At 38.5% G+C, this 22,209-nt stretch overlaps 1 protein-coding gene across 6 annotated transcripts in view; it reads right to left on the bottom strand.

The window, feature by feature from the left end:
- The window catches only part of SUGCT (succinyl-CoA:glutarate-CoA transferase), a 760,970-nt gene that overhangs the window by 730,632 nt on the left and 8,129 nt on the right, over nt 1-22,209 (bottom strand). For all 6 annotated transcript variants that reach the window (XM_047849630.1, XM_047849625.1, XM_047849624.1 and 3 more), the window contains exons 2-3: nt 2,190-2,241; nt 1,464-1,537 (exon numbers count right to left, since the gene is read on the bottom strand). In XM_047849630.1, the coding sequence (XP_047705586.1) occupies nt 1,464-1,537; nt 2,190-2,241 (126 nt within the window). The remainder of the gene's footprint in view (nt 1-1,463; nt 1,538-2,189; nt 2,242-22,209) is intronic.

Here is a 22,209-nt window from a genome sequence, read left to right on the forward strand (position 1 = left end):
GGCTAGGGAGGGCCAGGACCAGACCTGAGCGCCTGGGTATTCCTTATTACCTGTGTGACTTTGGACAAACTGCTTTATCTCCCTTCGTCTCTGTCTTTTCATTTATTTTTTTAACTTTTTTAAAATTTATTTTGAGAGAAAGAGAAAGAGAGAGAGCAGGCACCAGAGATGGGCAGAGAGAGAGAGGGAGAGAAAGAATCCCAAACAGACTCCATGCTGTCAGCACAGAGCCTGACTCAGTGCTCCATCCCACGAACTATGAGATCATGACCTGAGCCAAAACCAAGAGTCACTCAACCAACTGAGCTACCCAGGACCCCTGTCTTTTCATTTATAATCGAGGAATAATAACAGCAACCCATAAGGCTGTTGTAGAGATTAAATAAATTAATATAGGCAAAGTGCTTAGAACTGTATATGGTACTCTGACAAGTGTTAGCATCTGTTACTACAAGCTGCATCTCAGTTTCTACCAGAGGCTTTCAGGTGTGTGTGAAGGACCCAACTTAAGCCTTAGCCCTTGGCACTTATAAAAAGTAAAAAGAGGGGTGCCTGTCTTCGGCTCACGACATGATCTCGCAGTTCGTGGGTTCCAGCCCCATTTCAGGCTCTGTGCTGATAGTGCGGAGCCTGGTTCGGACCCTGTCTCCCTCTCTCTGCCCTTCTCCCCACCCCCACCCCCTGGTCATGTGCACATGGGCACAAGCTCGCACGCTCTCTCTCTCTTTCAAAAATAAAATTTAAAAAACACTTTAAAAAAGTGAAAGGAAATCATTAGTATAGGTTCAGAGGAAAGTAAGGAATGGAGGAAAAAAAACAAACATTTCAGTCAATTCTCTCCTCATTCCACATATAGGTACATGGATATTTCAAAAACCAGTTAAAAACTGTTATTAGAGTACTTGGGTGGCTCAGTTGGTTAAGCATCCAGCTCCCGAGTTGGGCTCCATTCTGACAGCACAGAGCTGGCTTGGGATTATCTCTCTCTCTATCTCTCTCTCTGCCCCTCCCCTGCTTGAGCTCTCTCAAAATAAATAAATACACTTAAAAACAAACAACAACAACAACAAAAAACATTAGTTTGCAGCGCCTGGCTTGCTCAGTCAAAAGAGCATGAGAGGCTTGATCTCAGGGTCGTGAGTACAAGCCCCATGCTAGATATAGAGGCTACTTAAAAATAAAATCCTAGGGGTGCCTCGATGGCTCATTAGTTATGCATCCGACTTCCACTCAGGTCATGATCTCATGGCTCTGTGCTGACAGCTCAAAGCCAGGAGCCTGCTACAGATTGTTTCTCCCTCTCTGCCCCTCCCCTGCTCAAGCTCAGTCTCTCTCTCTCTCTCTCTCTCTCTCCTTCTCTCTATCAAAAATGAATAAACTTTAAAAAATAATAATAATAAATAAAATCTTTAAAAAAACTGTATTAGTCTGTTTCTATGTTTTAAAGGGAGTAATAGCTTTACCTGGTCTTTCCACTTTTATAACTTCTGCTCCAAGATCTCCTAAATTCATAGTAGCAAAAGGTCCCGCCAGTACTCTACAATATTAACAATGACAAGTAATCACCACCTTGAAGATGTTTATATTAATTCTTTTCTTAATAATCCATTAACACAGACAAGCTCATATAATGCTAGCAAGATTTAAAATTGTTAAAACTGTTCAGAATTGCACTTTGACCTTATGTATTAAAAGCTTTAAAAAGTATACTGATGCAGTAATTCCACTTTCAGCGTTCTATCCTGAGGAAGAAATCCTAAGATTTCCTGAGGCAAAGATTGATGAACAAGGAATTGTACATCAGGAAGGAAGCCTAATTCATAATAGTGAAATCTTGGGGGATGAGTAATTATGTGACAACCATATAATAAAATATCATCTTACATTTTTGTTGAATTTTTAATGACATGGAAAAATACTCAGAATATAACATTATCTTTTAAATGTGGGTAAAAACTGTAATTTCAGTATGGTTCTAATTTTTGTCTTTAAAAATAATATATAAATATGCAGATTGAAAAAAATGCAAATATTATACTAATTATCTCTTAGAATGATAAAATTATACCATTTTTTTAATTTTCTTTTCTAAAATTTTAATAGTAAGCATTAAAACCCAAAAATGAATGAATGTTTTTTTGAAAGAAGGGAAAATACAATCACCAAAACATAGATAAACCAATACAAACCTTGTTAGATCCAGAATTTTTACACCCTCCAGTGGCTTCTTATTGTCAGTATCTGGCAAAACACAGAAAATATTTTAAGAGCACTGATGACGAATTTTCAGAAGGAAAAGTGCAAAATTGTTAATGTTCTGTTTTAAGTAATCTCTATTACTACCAAAACTATATTTTTTTCCTTTACTATATTTCTGCTTTATATGTAACACAGAAACTTTTGACCTGATCCAGTTAAGTCAATCTGTAAAAATTACAACCTCTAATACCCTATTAATAAAGTCCACAGTTACACCTAAGATAATTTGTCTAATGAAAAATAAGGATTTTTAGGGCACTGTGTCAATACAGTTTGTAACAAATTATACTCTGGTGGAGGGATATGGATAATGGAGGTGTGTGTAGGCAAGGGGTATATGGGAAATCTCTGTACCTTCCTCTCAATTTTGCTGTAAACCTGAAACAGCTATAAAAAAAATAAAGTCATAAAAAATAAATAAAAAGTGAACTAAACAACAAAAAATTACTAACAACTAAAAAAGAACAACAAAGACCTCCACGTATTTATTCTACACTTCAGACAAGGAGAAAATATGAATTTTTAAAGTTTATTAAATAATTTATTTACAAAAAATATTTACATATAAAAAATATGTGTATTTCCTTTTTCTCTTCACCCACCAGCTATAAAAATTAGCAGATAGGTCAATAATTGTATCATTAATTCACTAAAAATATTTAACATCAACACTAAATCACAAAGTCAAATTCTAGCCAAATGGCTTACAAAGTTTAGATCATGATGACTGAGATCAAGCTGAATTTATGGGGAAAAATGATGAACTACTGGTTCAATACATTTTTTAAATAGACTTTTTTAGAGAAGTTTTTAGATTCACAGCAAAACTGAGCAGAAATTACAAAGAATTCTCATGTACTTCTTTTCCCCACATGTGCCCAACATCGCCCATTTTGAACATCCCTCACCAGAGTGACACATTTTTCACAAAGTTACCCTGACACATCACTATCGCATACTTTAGAGTTCACTCTTGCTCTCGTACATTTTATGGGTTTAGACAAATGCATAATGGCGCGTATCAAACATTATAATACACAGAATACTTTCACTGCCCTAAAAATCCTCTCTGCTCTGCCTATTCATCCCTTCCTCCCCACCTCAAACTCCTGTAATCCAATCTTTTTACTGTATCCACAGTTTGCCTTTTCCAGAATGTCATATGGTTGGAATCATACAGTAGTAGCCTTTTCAGATTGGCTTCTTTCACTCAATAATATTCATTTAAGTTTCCTCTGTGGCTTGACAGATCATTTCTTTTCAGTGCTGAATGATATTCCATTACCTTGATAGACCAGTTTATTTATCCATTCACCTACTAAAGGGCACCTTGGTTGCTTCCCAGGTTTGGCGGTTACAAAGAAAGCTGCTAAAACATTGTGTTCAGGTTTTTGTGTGGACATTAAGTTTTCAATTCATTTGGGTAATTCTCAACAAGTGCTGATTACTGAAAAGTGTGTTAAGAGTATGTTTCGTTTTCCACCCCACCTTCCAAAGTAGCTGTACCATTTTGCATTCCCACCAGCAATGATTGGGAGTTCCTCACGTCAATACATTTTTTTAAAAATCTTAATGCATGTCCATCACCAGTGGATTAAGAATAAGAGTTACAGATTTACATATATACCACACATTTACACACATATCATTATAGTCTTGAGAAGGATCACAAGAGACACAACAATTCTTAGCTAGGAGTGTCCTCAGCTAAGAGGACATTACCTCAATGTTCTGGTAAGGAACATTGAAATTCCATATAGTGGGCACTTGCTCCTTGAAATCAGCCCATTCATTCTTTTAAAATAAGAAATTGCTGGAGCTCCTGGGTGGTTCAGTCAGTTAAGCATCAGACTTCGGCTCAGGTCATGATCTCACAGTTCATGAGTTTGAGCCCTGCATCAAGCTCTCTGCTGTCAGCTCAGAGCCCACTTTGGATCCTCTGTCCCCCCCTCTCTCTCTGCCCCTCTCTCTCTCTCTCAAAAATAAACATTAAAAAAAAAAAAAATTAAAGGGGCACCTGGATGGTCCAGTCGGTTAAGCCTCCAACTCTTGATTTTGGCTCACGTCATGGTCTCGAAGTTCATGGGTTCAAGCCCTGTGTTGGGCTCTGCGCTGACACCACGGAGCCTGCTTGGGAGTCTCTCTCTCTTCCCCTCACTCTGCCCCTCCCTCCCTCTCAAAATAAGTAAACTTTAAAAATACCATTTAAAAAATGTTTGTGGAGGGAAAGAAAGGACAGAAAGATGAGGAGAAAAAAAAAAAATCCTCATTTTGCCACAATGCATTAATAGATTGCCATAATGGGACACAGTGAAAAAACTACAGTCCCATAGCAGCAATATTACAGGTGGGGTTTCTTGGTGCCAAGATGGATGCTGCAGTGTTTATAACCTAATCTCATATGTGACATATTATCACAGCTACCATGTGCTATTAGTCACATAGGCCAACTCTGGTGCAGTATTAGGGAGTACTCCATACACAAGGGTGTATGAGGAGGCAAGGATCATTGCAGCCATCTTGGACACTGGGTAATACACTCATAGTGGTTTCAATTTGTATTGCTGTGATGACAAGTGACATTGAGCACATTTTCATATGTTTATTGGCCATTATCATACCTCTTCTAGTAAACATCTGCTTGTGGGGCATCTGGGTAGCTCAGTCAGTTGAGCATCAGACTCTTGATTTGGGCTCCAGTCATGATCTTGTGGTTTGTGAGATCAAGCCCCAAGTTGGGCTCTGTGCTGAATGTGCAGAACCTACATGGGATTCCCCCTCTCTCCCCCTCCCCCACTCATGCTCCCTCCCCCACAAATAAGTAAATAAATAAATGTTTTAAAAATAAATAAACATCTACTTGAAACTTGTGCCCATGTTTAATTCAGTTCCTTAAGGAGCCTACACAACATTGCTTCAAGCACCCTTACCATCCTTGTCACTTACACTGCAACATAAACATCAAGCTGATGAAGAGAGGCTATTGAGTTTTGTCCCCTATAAAATCAAGTTGCCTAACTTCAAATTCATTGTTACCCAACAACTTATTGCTCAACGCACCTCTTCCCAAAACAGCTATTGCAAATCTTCTCCACTCCATAAGTCTCCAAATCCCTTTTTCTCTAGCTGCCATGTCAAATAGCTTTACTTGAAAATTCCTCTTTGGAAAAGAATTTTATCAATCCAAGAGAAAATAACTAAAAGTTATTGACACACACTAGTAGTCATTGACACATAAAAGTCCAGCCATATCATATCACCCGACATTGAAACTTGTCAATCAAGAAACCTTATTGTAGTGTTCTGGAGCTGCCGTAACAAAATACCATAGCCTGAGTGCCTTCAACAATAGGAATTATTTTTTCATAGTTCTAGAGACTAGAAGTCCAAGATCAAGGTATCAGCAAGTTTAGTTGCTCCTGAAACCTCTCTCCTTCATTTGCAGATGGCCACCTTCTTGCTGCCTCTTCACAGGGTCATCCCTCTTTGCACTACATCCCTGATATCTCTATGTTCTAACCTCTTCTTATAAAGACACCAATCAGTAAAGACCCACCCAAATAGCCTCATTTTAATGTAAGTATCTCTTTAAGGGAACTATCTCCAAAAACAGTCTGAGATGTGGGGGGTTAGGACTTCAAGGTATAAATTGAGGGGGACAAATTCAGCCCATAACAAAGCTCGACCCATGCATACAGTTTCTAATCAGCTTTTTATTTTTTTTTTATTTTTTTTAGTGTTTATTTATTTTTGAGAGAGAGCATGAAAGGGAGAGGGGCAGAGAGAGAGGGAGACACAGAATCTGAAGCAGGCTCCAGGCTCTGAGCTGTCAGCACAGAGTCGGACACGGGGCTTGAACTCACGAACTGCGAGATCATGACCCGAGCCAAAGTCAGACACTAACCAAGTGAGCCACCCAGGCGCCCCTCTAATCAGCTTTTTAAATGTCCATCTCCTATTGTATAAAAGAACAGTCAAAAAATCAGCAAGATATAGGGAAAACCTAGATCAGGAAAGAAAGAGACCAAGGCAAACATGAAAAAGAAACTCAGAGCAAACAGATATAAGGCAGGTAAACTACATTACAATTCCATCAATATGACATTCTTGAAAAGACAAAGGATAGAGATAGAAAACAGGTAAGAGTTGGGAGAGGCTGGGAATGAAGAGAGAATGACTGCAAGTTTTGAGAGGTGAGGGAAGTGTTCTATATCATAATTATGGTGATGGTTACATGACTCTATATGTTTGCCCAAATTCACAGGACTACATGCCAAAAAGAATTTTACTTTATGCAAGTCTTATGTCCATAAAAAATTATCAATATTATCAGAAAAATGAAGAACATGCACCTATAAAACAGAAAAGGACACTTGTAAAAAGTATTTAGAGAATGAAAATATGATCTTGGAACTTTAAAAAATGACAGAAGAATGAAAATGTAAGAGAAAGGCAGAAAGATAAAGATAAGAAAATTACCCAGGGGCGCCTGGGTGGCTCAGTTGGCTAAGTGTCCAACTTTGACTCAGGTGATGATCTCACAGCTTGTGGGTTCAAGCCCCGCATCGGGCTCTATGCTGATGGCTTGGAGCCTGGAGCCTGCTTCAGATTCTTTGTCTCCCTCTCTCTCTCTGCCCCTCCCCCACTCACACTCTGTCTTTCAAAAATAAATAAACATTAAGAAAATTTAAAAAAAAGAAAAAAGAAAATCACTCAGTAGAACAAAAAGAAATGATAAAAGTGAAAAATGGAGGAGAGGGGGGAAAAAAGAATCAGCCTAGGAATTCCAATAATACAGGTTTCTCAAAGAGTGAACAGCAAAAACAGAAGAGAGAACATTAATAAATAATTCAGATCAAGATCACAGAATTGAAGGATATGATTTTCCAGACTGAAAGGGACCTTGCAGCACCTGGGTGCTGTAGTCAGTTAAGCTTCCAACTCTTGGTTTCAGCTCAGGTCGTGATCTCAGGGTCTTGATCTCAGGGTCATGAGATCAGGTCCCTCATAGGGCTCCGTGCTGAGCATGGAGCCTGCTCGAGATACTCTCTCTCCCTCTCTGCCCTTCCCCTCTATATCTCAAAAAAAAGGAGGGGGGCTCTGCATTCCCTGCCTAGACTTTAAAAAGACACACCCCATTTTGAAAAGATACATGCACCCTTATGTTTATTGCAGCATTATTTACAATAGCCAATATATGAAAGTAGCCCAAGTGTTCATCAATAGATGAATGGATAAAGAAGATATGATACACACACACACACACACACACACACACAGTGGAATATTACTCAGCCTTAAAAAAGATGAGATCTTGCCATTTGCAACAACACGGATGAACTTAGAGGGTATTATGCTAAGTGAAGTAAGTCAGATAGAAAGACAAACATCACATGATTTCACTCAGAGGTGAAATCTAAAAAACAAAATAAATGAATAAACAAACAAAAAGCAGAATCAGACCTATAAATACAAACTGATGGTTGCCAGAGAGGAGAGGGGGTAGGAGGATGGGCAAAATGGTTGACGGGGAGTCAGAGATACAGGCTTCCAGTTACGGAATGAGTAAGTCATGGGGATAACAGGCAAAGCATAAGGACTCTAGTTAACAATACGGTAATAGCATTGCATGGTGACAGATTATAGCTACATTTGTGGTGAGGGTAGTATTAACATACAGATTTGTCAAATCACTATACTGTATACCTGAAACCAATGTAATGTGTCAAATATACTCAAATTTTTAAAAATTAATTAAATCAAATTAAATTAATAACAATAAAGACACACACCAAGAATGAATAAGTCATGGGAATGAAAGGTACGGCATAGGAGGGGTACCTGAGTGGCTCAGTCAGTTAAACATCCAACTCTTGATTTCAGCTCAGGTCATGATCTCATTGTCAGTGCAGAGCCTGCTTGGGATTCTCTCTCTCCCCTCTCTCTCTCTGCTCCACTCCTGTGCTCTCTCTTTCAATCTCTCTCTCTCTCAAAATAAATACATAAACTTAAAAAAAAAAGGTACAGGATAGGAAAAATGATAAATGGTGTTGTAATAGCACTGTACGGTGACAGATGGTAGCTACACTTGTGGTGAATATAGCATATATTAAAGTAGTCAAATCACAATATTATATACCTGCAGCTAATGTAACATTGTGTCTCAACCACAATAAAAATTTTTAAAGGTGACAAAGTGCTAGAAATTTAAAAACAAATAAATAAATTAAAAACATACACAAAGGCACATCAGTGTAAGAATTTGGAACACTAAGATTTTTTGTCTCTGCCAAAAGAAGATCTGAAAAATCTCTAGGGAGGAAACAAGCATATATAAAGGACTGGCTAACAGAATCTCATTGAACTTCTCAACAGTACTGGAAGCTAAAACATAGAAATGGAACAAAAACCTTAAAATTTTTGAAAGGAATATGTATTTCTCTTTTAAATTCTAAACCCAGTCAAGCCATGAGTCTTGTGTGAGGGTAGAAAAAAGAAACTTTTTAATCAGAAAAATTTTACCTTCCCATCCCTTCTTGGGAAAATTATTTCTAGAGGATATGGTCCACCAAAAACAGAACAAGAAAGAGGGACACCTGGATGGCTCAGTCGGTTGAGTGACCAACTCTTGATTTTAGCTCCGGTCAGGATCCCAGCATCATGAGTTCGAGCCCCACGTTGGGCTCTGTGCTGACAGAGTGGGGCCCCGCTTAGGATTCTCTCTCTCCCTCTGCCCCTCCCCCGCTCACGCAAGCAAGTGCACTCTCTCTTGCTCTCCGTCTCAAAATAAATAAATAAACACTTTTTAAAAAGAAATAAGAAGAGGGGCGCCTCGGTGGCTCAGTCGGTTGAGCATCCCACTTCGGCTCAGGTCATGATCTCGCAGTTCCTGAGTTTGAGCCCCACGTCGGGCTCTGTGCTGACAGCTCAGAGCCTGGACCTGCTTCGGATTCTGTGTCTCCCTTTCTCTGCCCCTTCCCTGCTCATGCTGTCTCTCTCTGCCTCTCAAAAATGAATAAATGTTAAAAAAAAAATTTTTTTTAAGAAATAAGAAGATAAGGGATCCAGAAAATGAGGGATCTAAAGGAGAAAGTTGAAAGGAATCTTCAGAATGAAAGTAAAGAAAATACTAACACAATAGCTGAAATATCCTCATGGTTCAGTTGGGGGTGAATTAAGGACATATATTGAGAAAGTAAATAAAGAAGCCATACAAATATTAACACAAGGAAAAACAAAAAGGTGTGCAAGAGCAGCAATGTCATCCAAATCTGAAGAATAATTGTATAATCATAACGATGCAAATACTTGAATTCCGATCTAGCAAAATGTATGATTTGATAAGATAGAAAGCGTATGTGTAGTTGTTGGCATGGTGGTGAAAGAGAGCTAGTCTTTCTCACTACAGATAATTCCTAAAAACAGAAGAAAGAAGTAGCATTATAATTACATTACTTAGAGATTTGAAGGTAAAAGCTAAAAGAAACAGCTAAAAGAATTGACATTTGTTGTCTCTGGGAAAAAGGGGCAGAGAGGCATCAGAGGTTACTATTTTTCGTAACTAACCATATAGATGTGAAGTATATATAAAATATTGATTTTAAAAATTAAAAAATAGGGACGCCTGGGTGGCTCAGTCAGTTGGGCGTCCGACTTCGGCTCAGGTCATGATCTTGCGGTCCGTGAGTTCGAGCCCCGCGTCGGGCTCTGTGCTGACAGCTCAGAGCCTGGAGCCTGTTTCAGATTCTGTGTCTCCCTCTCTCTCTGCCCCTCCCCCGTTCATGCTCTGTCTCTCTCTGTCTCAAAAATAAATAAATGTTAAAAAAAATTTTAAAAAAAACAAAAAATTAAAAAATAAACTATGTTATGTTAAATTCATGAGCGACAGTTGAGGAATCATTTTGCTGTACTGCCCCCTGCAATGTTTTGATAAATATTGCACTCTGAGGCTTTCCATTTAATTATTTACACACACTGCAGCAGCTTCAAAGGGAAATTATAGTCTATTGTCATCATTCGCAGATTCTGTATTTGAGGATTCAACTACTCACTAACTCCAAAATCAACATTTTCAGTGCTTTTGCAGTCATTCCAGGCCATGCACAGAATGCAGAAAAATTTCAGTCACTTGATGTACATGTTCCCAGCAACACTCTTCTTGTTTTGCCTTGTTAGGCCTTCTTGTTTCAGGTCTCATACTGTAAACAAGTGTCCTTAGTGTGGTGTACTTAGAGTCACATTTTCACATTTCTGTGCTGTTTTGTTGGTGATTTCACCATTTAAAATAGCCCCCCAGGCGCCTGGGTGGCTCAGTCTGTTGAGAGTCCGACTTCAGCTCAGGTCACGATCTCACGGTCCGTGAGTTCGAGCCCCGCGTCGGGCTCTGGGCTGATGGCTCAGAGCCTGGAGCCTGTTTCCGATTCTGTGTCTCCTTCTCTCTCTACCCCTCCCCCATTCATGCTCTGTCTCTCTCTGTCTCAAAAATAAATAAAAATGTTAAAAAAAAATTTTTTAAATAGCCCCCAAGTCTAAGTCGCCTGGGTGGCTCAAGTCGGCTGAGCATCCGACTTCGGCTCAAGTCATGATCTCATGGTTTGTGGGTTTGAGCCCCGTGTTGGGCTCTGTGCTGATAGCTCAGAGCCTGGAGCCTGCTTCTGATTCTGTGTCTCCCTCTCTTTCTGCCCCTCCCCAGCTCACACTCTCTCTCTCTCTCAAAAATAAAGAAAAAAAATTTTTTTTAAATAAATAAATAAAATGGCCCCAAGAGTAGTGCTGAAGTGCTGTCTGGTGTTCTTAAGTGCAAAAAGACCATGATGAGCCCTATAGAGAAAATATGTGTTAGATAAGCTTTGTTCAGGCATGACTATAACTATATAAGTTATAATGCTATGGCCATGGATTCAATGTTAATGAATCAACAATATATATTAAATAAGGAGACTTTATACAGAAACACCCATAATACAACTTTATGTGTATTAACTGGTACACACACAAAAATGTGTGACCAAAGACTTGCAGGAACTTAATCCTATATTTCTCCCAGGAGCAATGGTTCAGTATTCACTAATTTGGTGTTCACAGTTAATAGAACAAAACTACTTCTAATAACGAGAATTAACTGTATAGAAGAGGCAAGAGAAACATCAGCACTCCCTCAACCAGAAAGCCCTGACCGGCCTTGGGAAGCTTTCAAACAAACCTGAGTGCCATCATCAAAACACAGTTTGGAAGGGTGGGCCACAGGGAAGAAAAGGTAAAGAAGATTTGATAAATTGATTCTAAAATTCATCTTGATGAGTATATGATCAAGAATAGCCTAGAAAAAATTTTTTGTGGGGAGAAGAATATTTAGCCTACAAGGTAAAAATAAAAGTGTAATTTTTAAAATAAGATATTAGCATATGAACAAAGAAACAGCCATACATAGAAATGAAAAATTATTACATAACAAAGAAGAAATCTCAAATCAGTGGGAAAATGATAAATTATTTAAGAAACAGTGTTAGGAAAATTGATTATCCATATAGAAAAGAAGAAGTGTGATCTACACTTAAGTTCTAAGATCTAAATACAAATAAAATTTAAAGTAAATGAAACCATTAAAGCAAGAACGTTTGAGAAACTTTGAGAAAAGTTCTTCTCTATCTAAAAAAAAAATTGAAATTAAAACATCACCAAAGTTGACAGTTCTGACTACATAAAATTTTAAACTCAGTACAATGAAAGATACCATGATTAAACTTAAAAGATAAATAACATACTGGAAGAATGGAAATATTTGCAATAAAAATAAAAGACAAAGGTTTTTATGACATATAAAATACTGTTAGAAATCAGTAAGAAAGAAAGAATGGAAAAATTGGAAATATACACAGTCAATTCACAGATAAATAAAAATTTCTAGTATGCGTAACAAAAGACATTCATAGCAATTTCATCTGCAATGAAAAGATGAAAGTTATAATAATATTTTTCTCACCAGATTGGCAAATATTTATAATACCCAATATTCGCAAGGGGATGGTGAAATGGGCACTTTCATACACATAAATCACTAACAACTTTGTAGGGCATGAAAATTTTAAATGTTAGGGGCACCTGGTTGGCTCAGTCGGTTAAGCATCCAACTTCAGCTTAGATCATGATCTCGTGGTCTGCAAGTTCGAGTCCTACATCAAGCTCTGTGCTGTCATGACATTTCAGAGCCTGCAGAACCTGTTTCAGATTCTGTGTCTTCCTCTCTCTCTCTGTCCCTCCCCTACTCACACTCTGTCTCTTTCTCTCTCTCTCTCTCTCTCTCTCTCTCTCTCAAAAAATAAATAAAAACATTAAAAAAATTTTTTTAAATGTTAATATCCTCATACTAGGTTTTCCTGTTGTTGGCATCTAATTCACAAAACAATTCCACAAGTATGCCTAGACATGGGTAAAAAAAAAATGTTCATTGCAGAACCTTTTTGTTTTGATTTTCAGCTGTACTTCAAATGTTTTTCCATCAACATTTTTAAAAATAATTTACATATAATAAATTATACAATTAATTAAGTTTTGACAGATATATATACTTGTGCAGTCACCTCCACAATCAAGAAATAGAACTCTCCATCCCCTGAAAGTTTCTTCCTGTGAAAGAAGATTCTTCCTTTGCAAACTACCTCTCCCTCCACTCTCAGCCTTAGGCAACCAATGATCTGCTTTCTGTTACTAAAATGTAGTTTGCATTTTCTAGAATTTTATGTAAATGAAATCACTTAATAGAGACTCTTGTATGTCTGGCTTCTTTCATAAAGCATTATAATTTTGAGATTCATTCATGTTGTTGCATTTTTATAAGTGAGTAGTATTCTACTATATGGATATACCACATTTGTTATGCATTCAGCTGTTGATGGACATTGAGTTGGTTCCAGTTTTAGGCTACAATGAATCAAACTGCTGTGAACATTCATGTACAAGTCTTTGTATGAACATGTTTTAATTTTTCTTGGGTAAATACCTAGTGAAATGGCTGGGTAATATGCTAAGTGTATCTTTAACTTTCTAAGAAACAGCCAAACAGATCTTCCAAGTGGTTGTAAAACAGTGCATGTGAGTTCTAGATGCTTCACATCCTTGCAACATTGGAAATTGCTGTTATTTTCAAAGTTACTCATTCTAATGGGTAGATATTTCTTGTTGTGGTTTTAATTTGCATTTCCCTGATGAATAATGATATTGCACATCTTTTCGTGTAATAATTGGCCATTCATACATCTTCTTATGAACTGCCCCACTATGTTTAATAGTGAAGCAAAATAGGGGCACCTGGATGGCTCACTTGGCTGAGCAACTGAATCTTGATTTCAGCTCAGGTCATGATCTCAGGGTCAAGCTCCCCAGTTGCTGGGTGAGGAGCCTGCTTAACATTCTCTCTCTCTCTCTCTCTCTCTCTCTCTCTCTCTCTCTCGCGGTGCCTCTCCCCTGCTCACATACTCTACTAAAATTTTAAAGAAATGAAAATACTGAAGCAAAATATTCAAAACTATGCAAAAATCCACCAACAGGTGAAAATGTTAAATAAGCACTGGCATATTCATACAACAGATTCTCATATAGATATTTTAAAAAATGAAACAAGGGTGCCTGAGTGGCTCAGTTGGTCAAGCATCCAACTTTGGCTCAGGTCATGATCTCACAGTCCGTAGGTTCGAGTCCTGACTGGACTCTGTGCCGACAGCTCAGAGCCTGGAGCCTGCTTCAGATTGTGTGTCTCCCTCTCTCTCTACCCCTCCCCGACTCACACACTGTCTGTCTGTCTCTCTCTCTCTCTCTCTCAAAAATAAATAAACATTAAAGAAAATTTAAAGGGAGCCTGAGTGGCTCAGTTGGTTGGGCGTGTGACTCTTAATTTCAGATCAGGTCATGATTTCACATTTCATGAGTTCAAGCCCCACACCAGACTCTGCACACACAGCACAGAGCCTGTTTGGGATTCTCTCACTCTCCCTCTCTTTCTGCCCCTTCCCCACTCGTGATCTAAATAGATAAATAAATAAACAAACAAACAAACAAATTTTTTTTAATTTTAAAAAAAAAGAAAAAAAATGAAACAGACTTACATATCCTAACATGAAAAGTGGACCAATATATATATTTCTTTTTTTTTTTAAGTTAATTTATCTTGAGAGAGAGAACGTGCACATGAGCAGGATGTGGGGGAGGGGCAAAGACAAGAGAGGGAGAGAGAGAATCTCAAGCAAGTTTTGCACTGTCAGCACAGAGCCTGACGCAGGGCTTGACCTCACCAACCGTAAGATCATGACCTGAGTCAAATCAAGAATTGGATGCTTAACCGATTGAGCCACTCAGTCACTGAGCCAGGTGCCACAACCAAGATATATTTCTAGTTAAAAAATAAAATCAAGTTATAGAATAAAATGCATAATATTATCCTATTTTATAAATATACATAATAGCATTAATAATATATGTTGGTAGTTGTAGAAGCATTCATGAAATTTTATCAGGGATTAAATCTTGGGGAAAGAAGTTATGGAGAACTTTTACCAGCTAAGTTCTATTTTTCTGTAATTTTGCTTAATTTTGATTATGTTTCTAATCAGCAAAAAAAAAAAAAGAAAAAGAAAAAACATACAGAATAAACAAAAACATTGGAAAAACATTTTTCAAGAATAAAAACATAGAAAAAGACCTCAAATATGAGAGGATAGTTTGACATCATTAGGAATGAACGGACAAGTAATTCTCTTTGTTATATATGTCTCCAAAAATACTGGTCTTCTGTTCTCAAATCTCTTTTTAGGGCCCCTGTTTTATTTCAAATGATGCATAAGATACGTTTAGGAATCTTTTCATCCCATAAATCTGGTTTCATTACAAATCTATTAAGAGAAGTCTATATTTCACTACAGTGCCATCTCACAGCCATAAAAATTAGTAAATTTTGTTTAATGAAGCAAAAACTTTTATTTATTTTTAATTTTTATTTATTTGAGAGAGAGAGAGAGAGAGAGAGAGAGAGAGAGAGAGAGAGTGGGGGGGGGGGGGAGGCAGAGAGGGAGACAGAGAATCCCAAGCAAGGCTTTGCACTGTCAGCGCAGAGCCCAACTGGGGATCAAACCCCTGAAACGTGAGATCATGACCTGACCCAAAATCAAGAGTCAGACACTTAACAAACTGAGCCACCCAGGCACTTCAATGAACCAAAAACTTTTTTTTTAAATATAATTTATTGTCAAGTTAGCTAACATACAGTATATCAATGGCTTCGGGGGTAGATTCCCGTGATTCATCGCTTACATACAACACCCTGTGCTCATCCCAACAAGTGCCCTCCTCAATGCCCATCATCCATTTTCCCCTCTCCCCCACCCCACCCTCATCAACCCTCAGTTTGTCCTCTGTATTTAAGAGTCTCTTATGGTTTGCCTCCCTCTCTGTTTGAAACAATTTTTTCCCTTTCCCTTCCCCCATGGTCTTCTGTTAAGTTTCTCAAATTCCACATATGAGTGAAAACATATGCTATCTGTCCTTCTCTGACCGACTTACTTCATTCAGCATAATACCTTCCAGTTCCATCCATTGTTGCAAATGGCAAGATTTCATTCTTTCTCATTGCCAAGTAGTATTCCATTGTATATATAAACCACAAAAACTTTTAAACTGAATTCATTTCATATCAGGCAACAGAATTTTGTGTTGTCTGAGAAGACACCCAGAAAGAACTTCTGGAACACACTGAAGTCAAAATTAATAAATGAGCTTTCAATAGTAAAGAGCATGAACTTTGGAGACTGACTGGATTCAATTCCCTGCTCCAGTACTTGCTACCTTATGACCTTCAAGGTAACTTCACGTCTCTGAGCTTCAGTTTCCTCATGGGAAACACCTAAATCATAGAGTTTGCAATATTACATGAAATGTTGTGTGTAAAGTGCTCAGCAAACTTCTTGGCATATAGTAAAGGCTTACTAAAAGTTTACTTTTGTCATTATTATCACTATCATATATGTATTACACAGTCACACCACCTACTAAAGTAAATAACTTATTCTAGATTGGAAAATAAGAAAAGAAAAACACTTATTTTAAGGTACAGAAAAAAATATGACTCTCAACACTCTATACTTAAGAAGGATATCTACATCCACATTTTGGCAGTTTGTGAAAGACAAGAATAAGTTGAATGGGAGTAAAGGGTGATTATACGAGGAAAAACAGTTGGAAAGGGCAACAGTTGTTAATTTTCTGTGATATATCAAGCAGTTTGTATATCGCTCTATTTATTTAGCCTCTAGGATGGAAAGCTATTATAAGAATACAGCCGAGCAATCATGCAAAGAAGTATAATTGTAATGAAGGAGCCATCAATTCCCTGCTTGCTAGAGCTGTTTCTAAGACTCCCCTGGTATGTGGCCCTAAGGTTTCCAGGACACAAATAAACTTGAGCAGCATGAGAGTAGACATAATTGACAGATACCCAACTAAGTGGCTCATCTGTGTGACAGCAATCATGGCATCCCTCCCCACCGTACTAGCCAACATTAAAAAAAAAAAAAAAAAGGCCAAGTCATAAAACAAACTGATCAAATAGAATATGTAATATACATTAAAAGGATTTTTTTAATTTGATATTTTACAGAGAACTTAACTACCAGAACTTAGGAGTGAGAAAGCAGAAGATGGACATTTTTTTCAAAGCATGTTCTTTTAATCTGCTGAAGCTTTATTTAAAATAGCATGATGTTTTCTTTCTGGCATGTGTTAGAAGTCTTGAAAAAATCTGTTACTAATGATATAGTTTGACAGGTAATTTTAGGAGTTTAGAGTACTTCAAAAATTAGTATCCACTGGAAGACATTCCAGGGAAAGTAGAATTTCTGAGTTGTAAAAAGGTAGTGTGGGAGTGATACTCAAGTTATGAGCCAACCATACCACTTAGAGACAACCAGAAAATAGATGGGTAATAACTTAGAATAATTGGGGCGGCTGGGTGGCTCAGTCAGTTAAAGCATCTGATTTCGGCTCAGGTCATGATCTCACAGTTCATGAGTTTGGGCCCCGCATCGGGCTCTGTGCTGACAGCTCAGAGCCTGGAACCTGCTTTGGATTCTGTGTCTCCCTCTCTTTCCGCCCCTCCCTCCCTCCCTCCCTCTCTCTCTTTCAAAAAATAAATAAACCTTAAAAAATTTAAAAAAATAACTTAGAATAATTTATAATCTACCTCCTATTGACACCAGTTTCTTACCAACTGCCCTTCACCTATAAGAATGCAGCTATTATTACTGTGGGATTTGCAATCAAACAGGTTTTATAACTGTCGGATGCCACTATTTTAATGAAAACTTGAGAAGTTTATAGGAAGAACGACGGCCTCTGATCAGAAAGAGGGCTTCTGAATCATGAGTAAAGCGTGCCACAACCAAAATACACGTCAGTGCTAATCCCAAATCCCTCTGCTCCTCCACACTTCCAGCTTTCTCTTACAGTGAGATTGGGCTCAAATGCCTGGGGTCTGGCCAATGAAATGGATAGATGGAAGTAACTTAAGCCAATTCAGTACAGACCCTTAAAAACATCCCATGAAGGAGCACCTGGGTGGCTTAGTCGGCTAAGCGACCAACTCTTGATTTCAGCTCAGGTCATGATCTCACGGTTTGTGAGATAGAGTCCAGCATCAGGCTCTGCGCTGACAGCGTGGAACCTGCTTGGGATCTTTGGTCTCCCTCTGTCTCTGCCCTTCCCCGGTTCATGCATGTGCACACACACACTCTCGCTCTCTCTCAAAATAAATAAATAATTTTTTTAAATCCCATGAAATCGTCCAGGTTTCTCTTCTACTGCAGCAACCCTGGAGGCTGCAAGTTTCACATAGTGAAGACAGACATGCAAGAAAGATGTTTTCATTGTATTAAAGCCAATGAGATGGTGGGCTAATTTGTACTGCAGCACAACCAAGCCTATCCTGACCACTTGAGATGCCAAGCATTGAAGGAAGAAAAATGGTAGCCTCTAAGCAATTTCACGGCAAGAAAGCTAACAAGTGATAAGTCCATTTCAGGGGTAGATTGTTTTACTGTCCCTTTAGCAGCAGTCTTCAAACTGAGATGTGTGAAAACTTTCCTAAGAGATACATGAATCATTTTTTAAAAATCAATTTCCATGTTTTCAACTTCCATACATACATTTTTTTAATTTTTTAAATGTTTATTCATTTTTGAGAGACAGAGACAGAGAGAAAGAGACACACAGAGAGAGAGAGAGGAGCAAAGAGGACAGGGAGACCCAGAATCCAAAGCAGTCTCCAGGATCCAAGCTGTCAGCACAGAGCCAGACATGTGGCTCGAACCCCAGAACCGCAAGATCATGACCTGAGCTGAAGTCACACACTTAACCAACTAAGCCACCCAGGCGCCCCTCAACTTCCATATGTATTCTTGCCTAAAGTTGATTAGCCAGTGAATAAGCCTTCTTTCATGATAACCGTTCTCCCCTCTAGGCTAAAGAAAAGCATATTCCTCACACATCCCAGATCTTAACTCTCACTTTAGTTCATATTATAAAATGTATTTAACTGATAAAAACTTTTGGTTATAAAGTCTTTAACTCTAGATTGATTTATAAATTCTATAAATTGGTAGTTTTTCAGCCTTCCACATACAAATCTTTAGTAGTGGTCTAACTCCTAAATAACTTGTAAACAATATCTTGCATATAAGTTGATACTTAAAGGAAAACAAAGACCATGCTTCCAAATACAGAGGCAGGCCTTATGGTGGCCTAGCTGTGTTCATGATACAAACTCTTTAGTACTGTTAATACCAATTATCAAATTGTCCATGAGAAAGGTAGTACTAATATATGCTGGCACCAGCAGTGTATGAAAATAGTGTTCTCTGCCATCTTCCATAACACTGAATATGATCTCTTGGCTTTGTAGGATTTTTATTTACTTGTTGCAAATTTGAAAATTAAAAATTTGCATGTCATTGTCATTTTAATTTGCATCTATTTAATGACTTCTGAAAGTTTTTCGTAACTGCTCTTGTTTCACATCTTCCCTTATAAATTATTCTTATAAATTCTCTTATAAATTATTTTGTTTGCCCCATATTGCTTAGGCAGAATTTTCTTATTATTAATTTTTATGGACTCTTTATGCAGTAAGAATATTAACCTTTTATCATTAGTATTTAATAAAAGTAACTTTTCCCTATCTTCAGTTTGCTTTTTGAGTAATTTTGGAATTTTACTTTCAAAAAAAATCATTTTACTTTCCACCTTTGGTATTTATTGTTTCAGAATTCCTCAAGACTACCCATACTTCCAATGATTTGCTAAAAGGATTCACAGGATTCGGCATATAGCTGTTTCTGTGACATTACAGCAAAATGATACATAACAAAATCAGCAAGGGAAAAAGACAGGCACAGTCTGGAAAAATCCATGTACGGGCCTCTTATGTTCTCTCCCTTCTGTGAGGGGCCACACAATGCATGCTTCTTTCTCCAGAAACAAAAAAATACAGTAACATGTCCAATGCTTCTGCTCAGGGAAGTGTATTACAAACTCAGAATCTAAGGTTTTTACTGAGCACTATCCACAGAGACATGCTCTGTTTACCATGTACCAAAATTCCAGACTCAGAGGAAAAGCAGGTTCACCATAAATGACATGGATTGTACAAGCCATCTAGGCACCTTTATTAATTAGGAAGCAGTTCAAGTGCCAAGTTCCTAGATGCCATCCAAGGGCTAATTGAAGACAGTTCTTCTAAAGGCCTTCTAAAGGCCTGAGGCCTGCTATGTTAATGATTTTCTGCACAGGTACCATGTTATCCCAATCCCAGATTACATAAATGTTCGTGTACAGGTGGGCTTCCCATTTAAAAAGCTTTTATTTTCCTATTTAAAGGTTTAAGCTACCTAAGGCTTATTTTTTCTATTTAAATATTAATAGTTGCTTCTTAGATAAGAAATTAATCTTGCTTTCTATTTTTCTAAACACTTCAGGTTTTCTACAAATTTTATTGTTTTTATAACTGGAAAATATACAAGAATATGACTTCCAGTGAAATAAAAATTTTATTTTTTAATTTTAAAATAAAAATTTGTGGGGCACCTATGTGGCTCAGTTGGTAAAGCATCTAACTCTTGATTTCAACTTCAGGTCATGATTACAGTTAGTGAGATCAAGTACCGCATCGGGCTCTGTGCTGAGTGTGGAGCTCAGCTTAGGATTCTCTCTTTCCCTCTCTCCCTCTCAAAATAAATAAATAAACATTAAAAAAATTAATAATAAAATAAATTATCTGTCTCAAAAACAATATTTATACTCTTACATATCCCTTCATATTGAAGTACTCTGTCAGCAACTTTATTCTCAAAGAAAATTTTTATATAAGTGTGAGTTAATGCTTTAACATCTGTGTTAACACCTGAGTAAAGAATATTAGTCTACAAAGAAGTAAATGTGTGGGGCACCTGTGTGGCTGTGTGGCTGTGTGGCTCAGTCACACGAAGACCTCCAACTTCGGCTCAGGTCATGATCTCACCGTTTGCAAGTTCAAGCCCCTCATCGGGCTCTGTACTGACAGCTCAGAGCCCACAGCTCAGAGCCTGGAGCCTGCTTCAGAGTCTGTGCCTCACTCTCTCTCGGCCCCTCCCCTGCTCGCACTCTGTCTCTGTCTCTCTCAAAAATAAATAAACATAAAAAAAATTTTTTTTAAAGAAGTAAATATGTATAAAACAATTCACCTGTGCTTGACTACCACAGACAATGCATACATGCTTAGAGTTAAAAAGAAGATGATTAACAGTAACCTTTGGCTCTCAGATGTGGAGGCCCTTTTTACACAAACAGGTTTGAGCAATGATGGAATGCAGAAAGGGTCACAGTGACCACCTGGCTGAACACAGGCCCATCAGTGACCCACCCGGAAATACCTATAATTCCTAACTGACCAGTGGGCTACTTATAACCAGACAGTTACCAAAAAAGGTAAAATTTCATACCTCACCTCCACTCCTTACAAGCAGCCCCCTCCCACTGTCTCATCGCAGACAGCCTCCTCTCTGCTGTCCTGCCCTCAGCTCCCATTCCATGTGTTCAGGAAACTTCTATCTCCTTTGTTCTGCTTCAGGTGAATTCTACCACCTCAGGGGCCACTGGCTTCCACCCAATCATCACCCCACATTTGGGGGCCCCCATCTGATCAAGAGACCCCCCTATTTAGGAGGCACCACATTTGGTGCCCCCTCCACCCACATTTGGGGGAATCCTGCACGAGGAGCCCTGCCGGTCTGGGACTCTCCTCAAATTCTCTTGGGAATCTCTCAGGACTTTCCCCGGGTGAACCAGCTCTCCTGCTCTTTGGGGAACTGATGACCTCCATCAGGGGTTACTCCTCATACAGGATTCAAAGCCCCAGGGAGAACCAGCCTGACGCCCTTGCCAGAAAGGGTGAGGGATTTCCCCTTTTGCCCTTCAGAGGGGAATCCCTCCCTCCCGCTCCTTTCTCTTTTCGACCCTTCCACAGTCTAACCCCTAGTACTCCTCAGATAACTGAAGGCCTCTGGCCAGGGCGGCTCTCCAGTGTGGTCTGAAGGTCTGAGGGGGAAAGCTAGGATTGTCCGAGCCTGGGAGAGTGAAGGACCTCTTTTCTCTGCTCTCTCATTCTGTCTCCTGAGGTCTGTTCCCAAAGTCTGACACAACTGGCAGGTTGCCCAGTCTGAATCCCCACACACTATGGACTGCATTGGGACCCTTTCCTGACACTGGCTGACTCTGAGCCGCTTCTTTTGCAATCTTTTTTTTTTTTTAATTTTTTTTTTAACGTTTATTTATTCTTGAGACAGAGAGAGACACAGCATGAACGGGGGAGGGGCAGAGAGAGAGGGAAACACAGAATCGGAAACAGGTTCCAGTCTCTGAGCTGTCAGCCCACAG

The sequence above is a fragment of the Prionailurus viverrinus genome, chromosome A2 (assembly GCF_022837055.1).
Source record: "Prionailurus viverrinus isolate Anna chromosome A2, UM_Priviv_1.0, whole genome shotgun sequence".
NCBI classification, from domain to species: domain Eukaryota; kingdom Metazoa; phylum Chordata; class Mammalia; order Carnivora; family Felidae; genus Prionailurus; species Prionailurus viverrinus.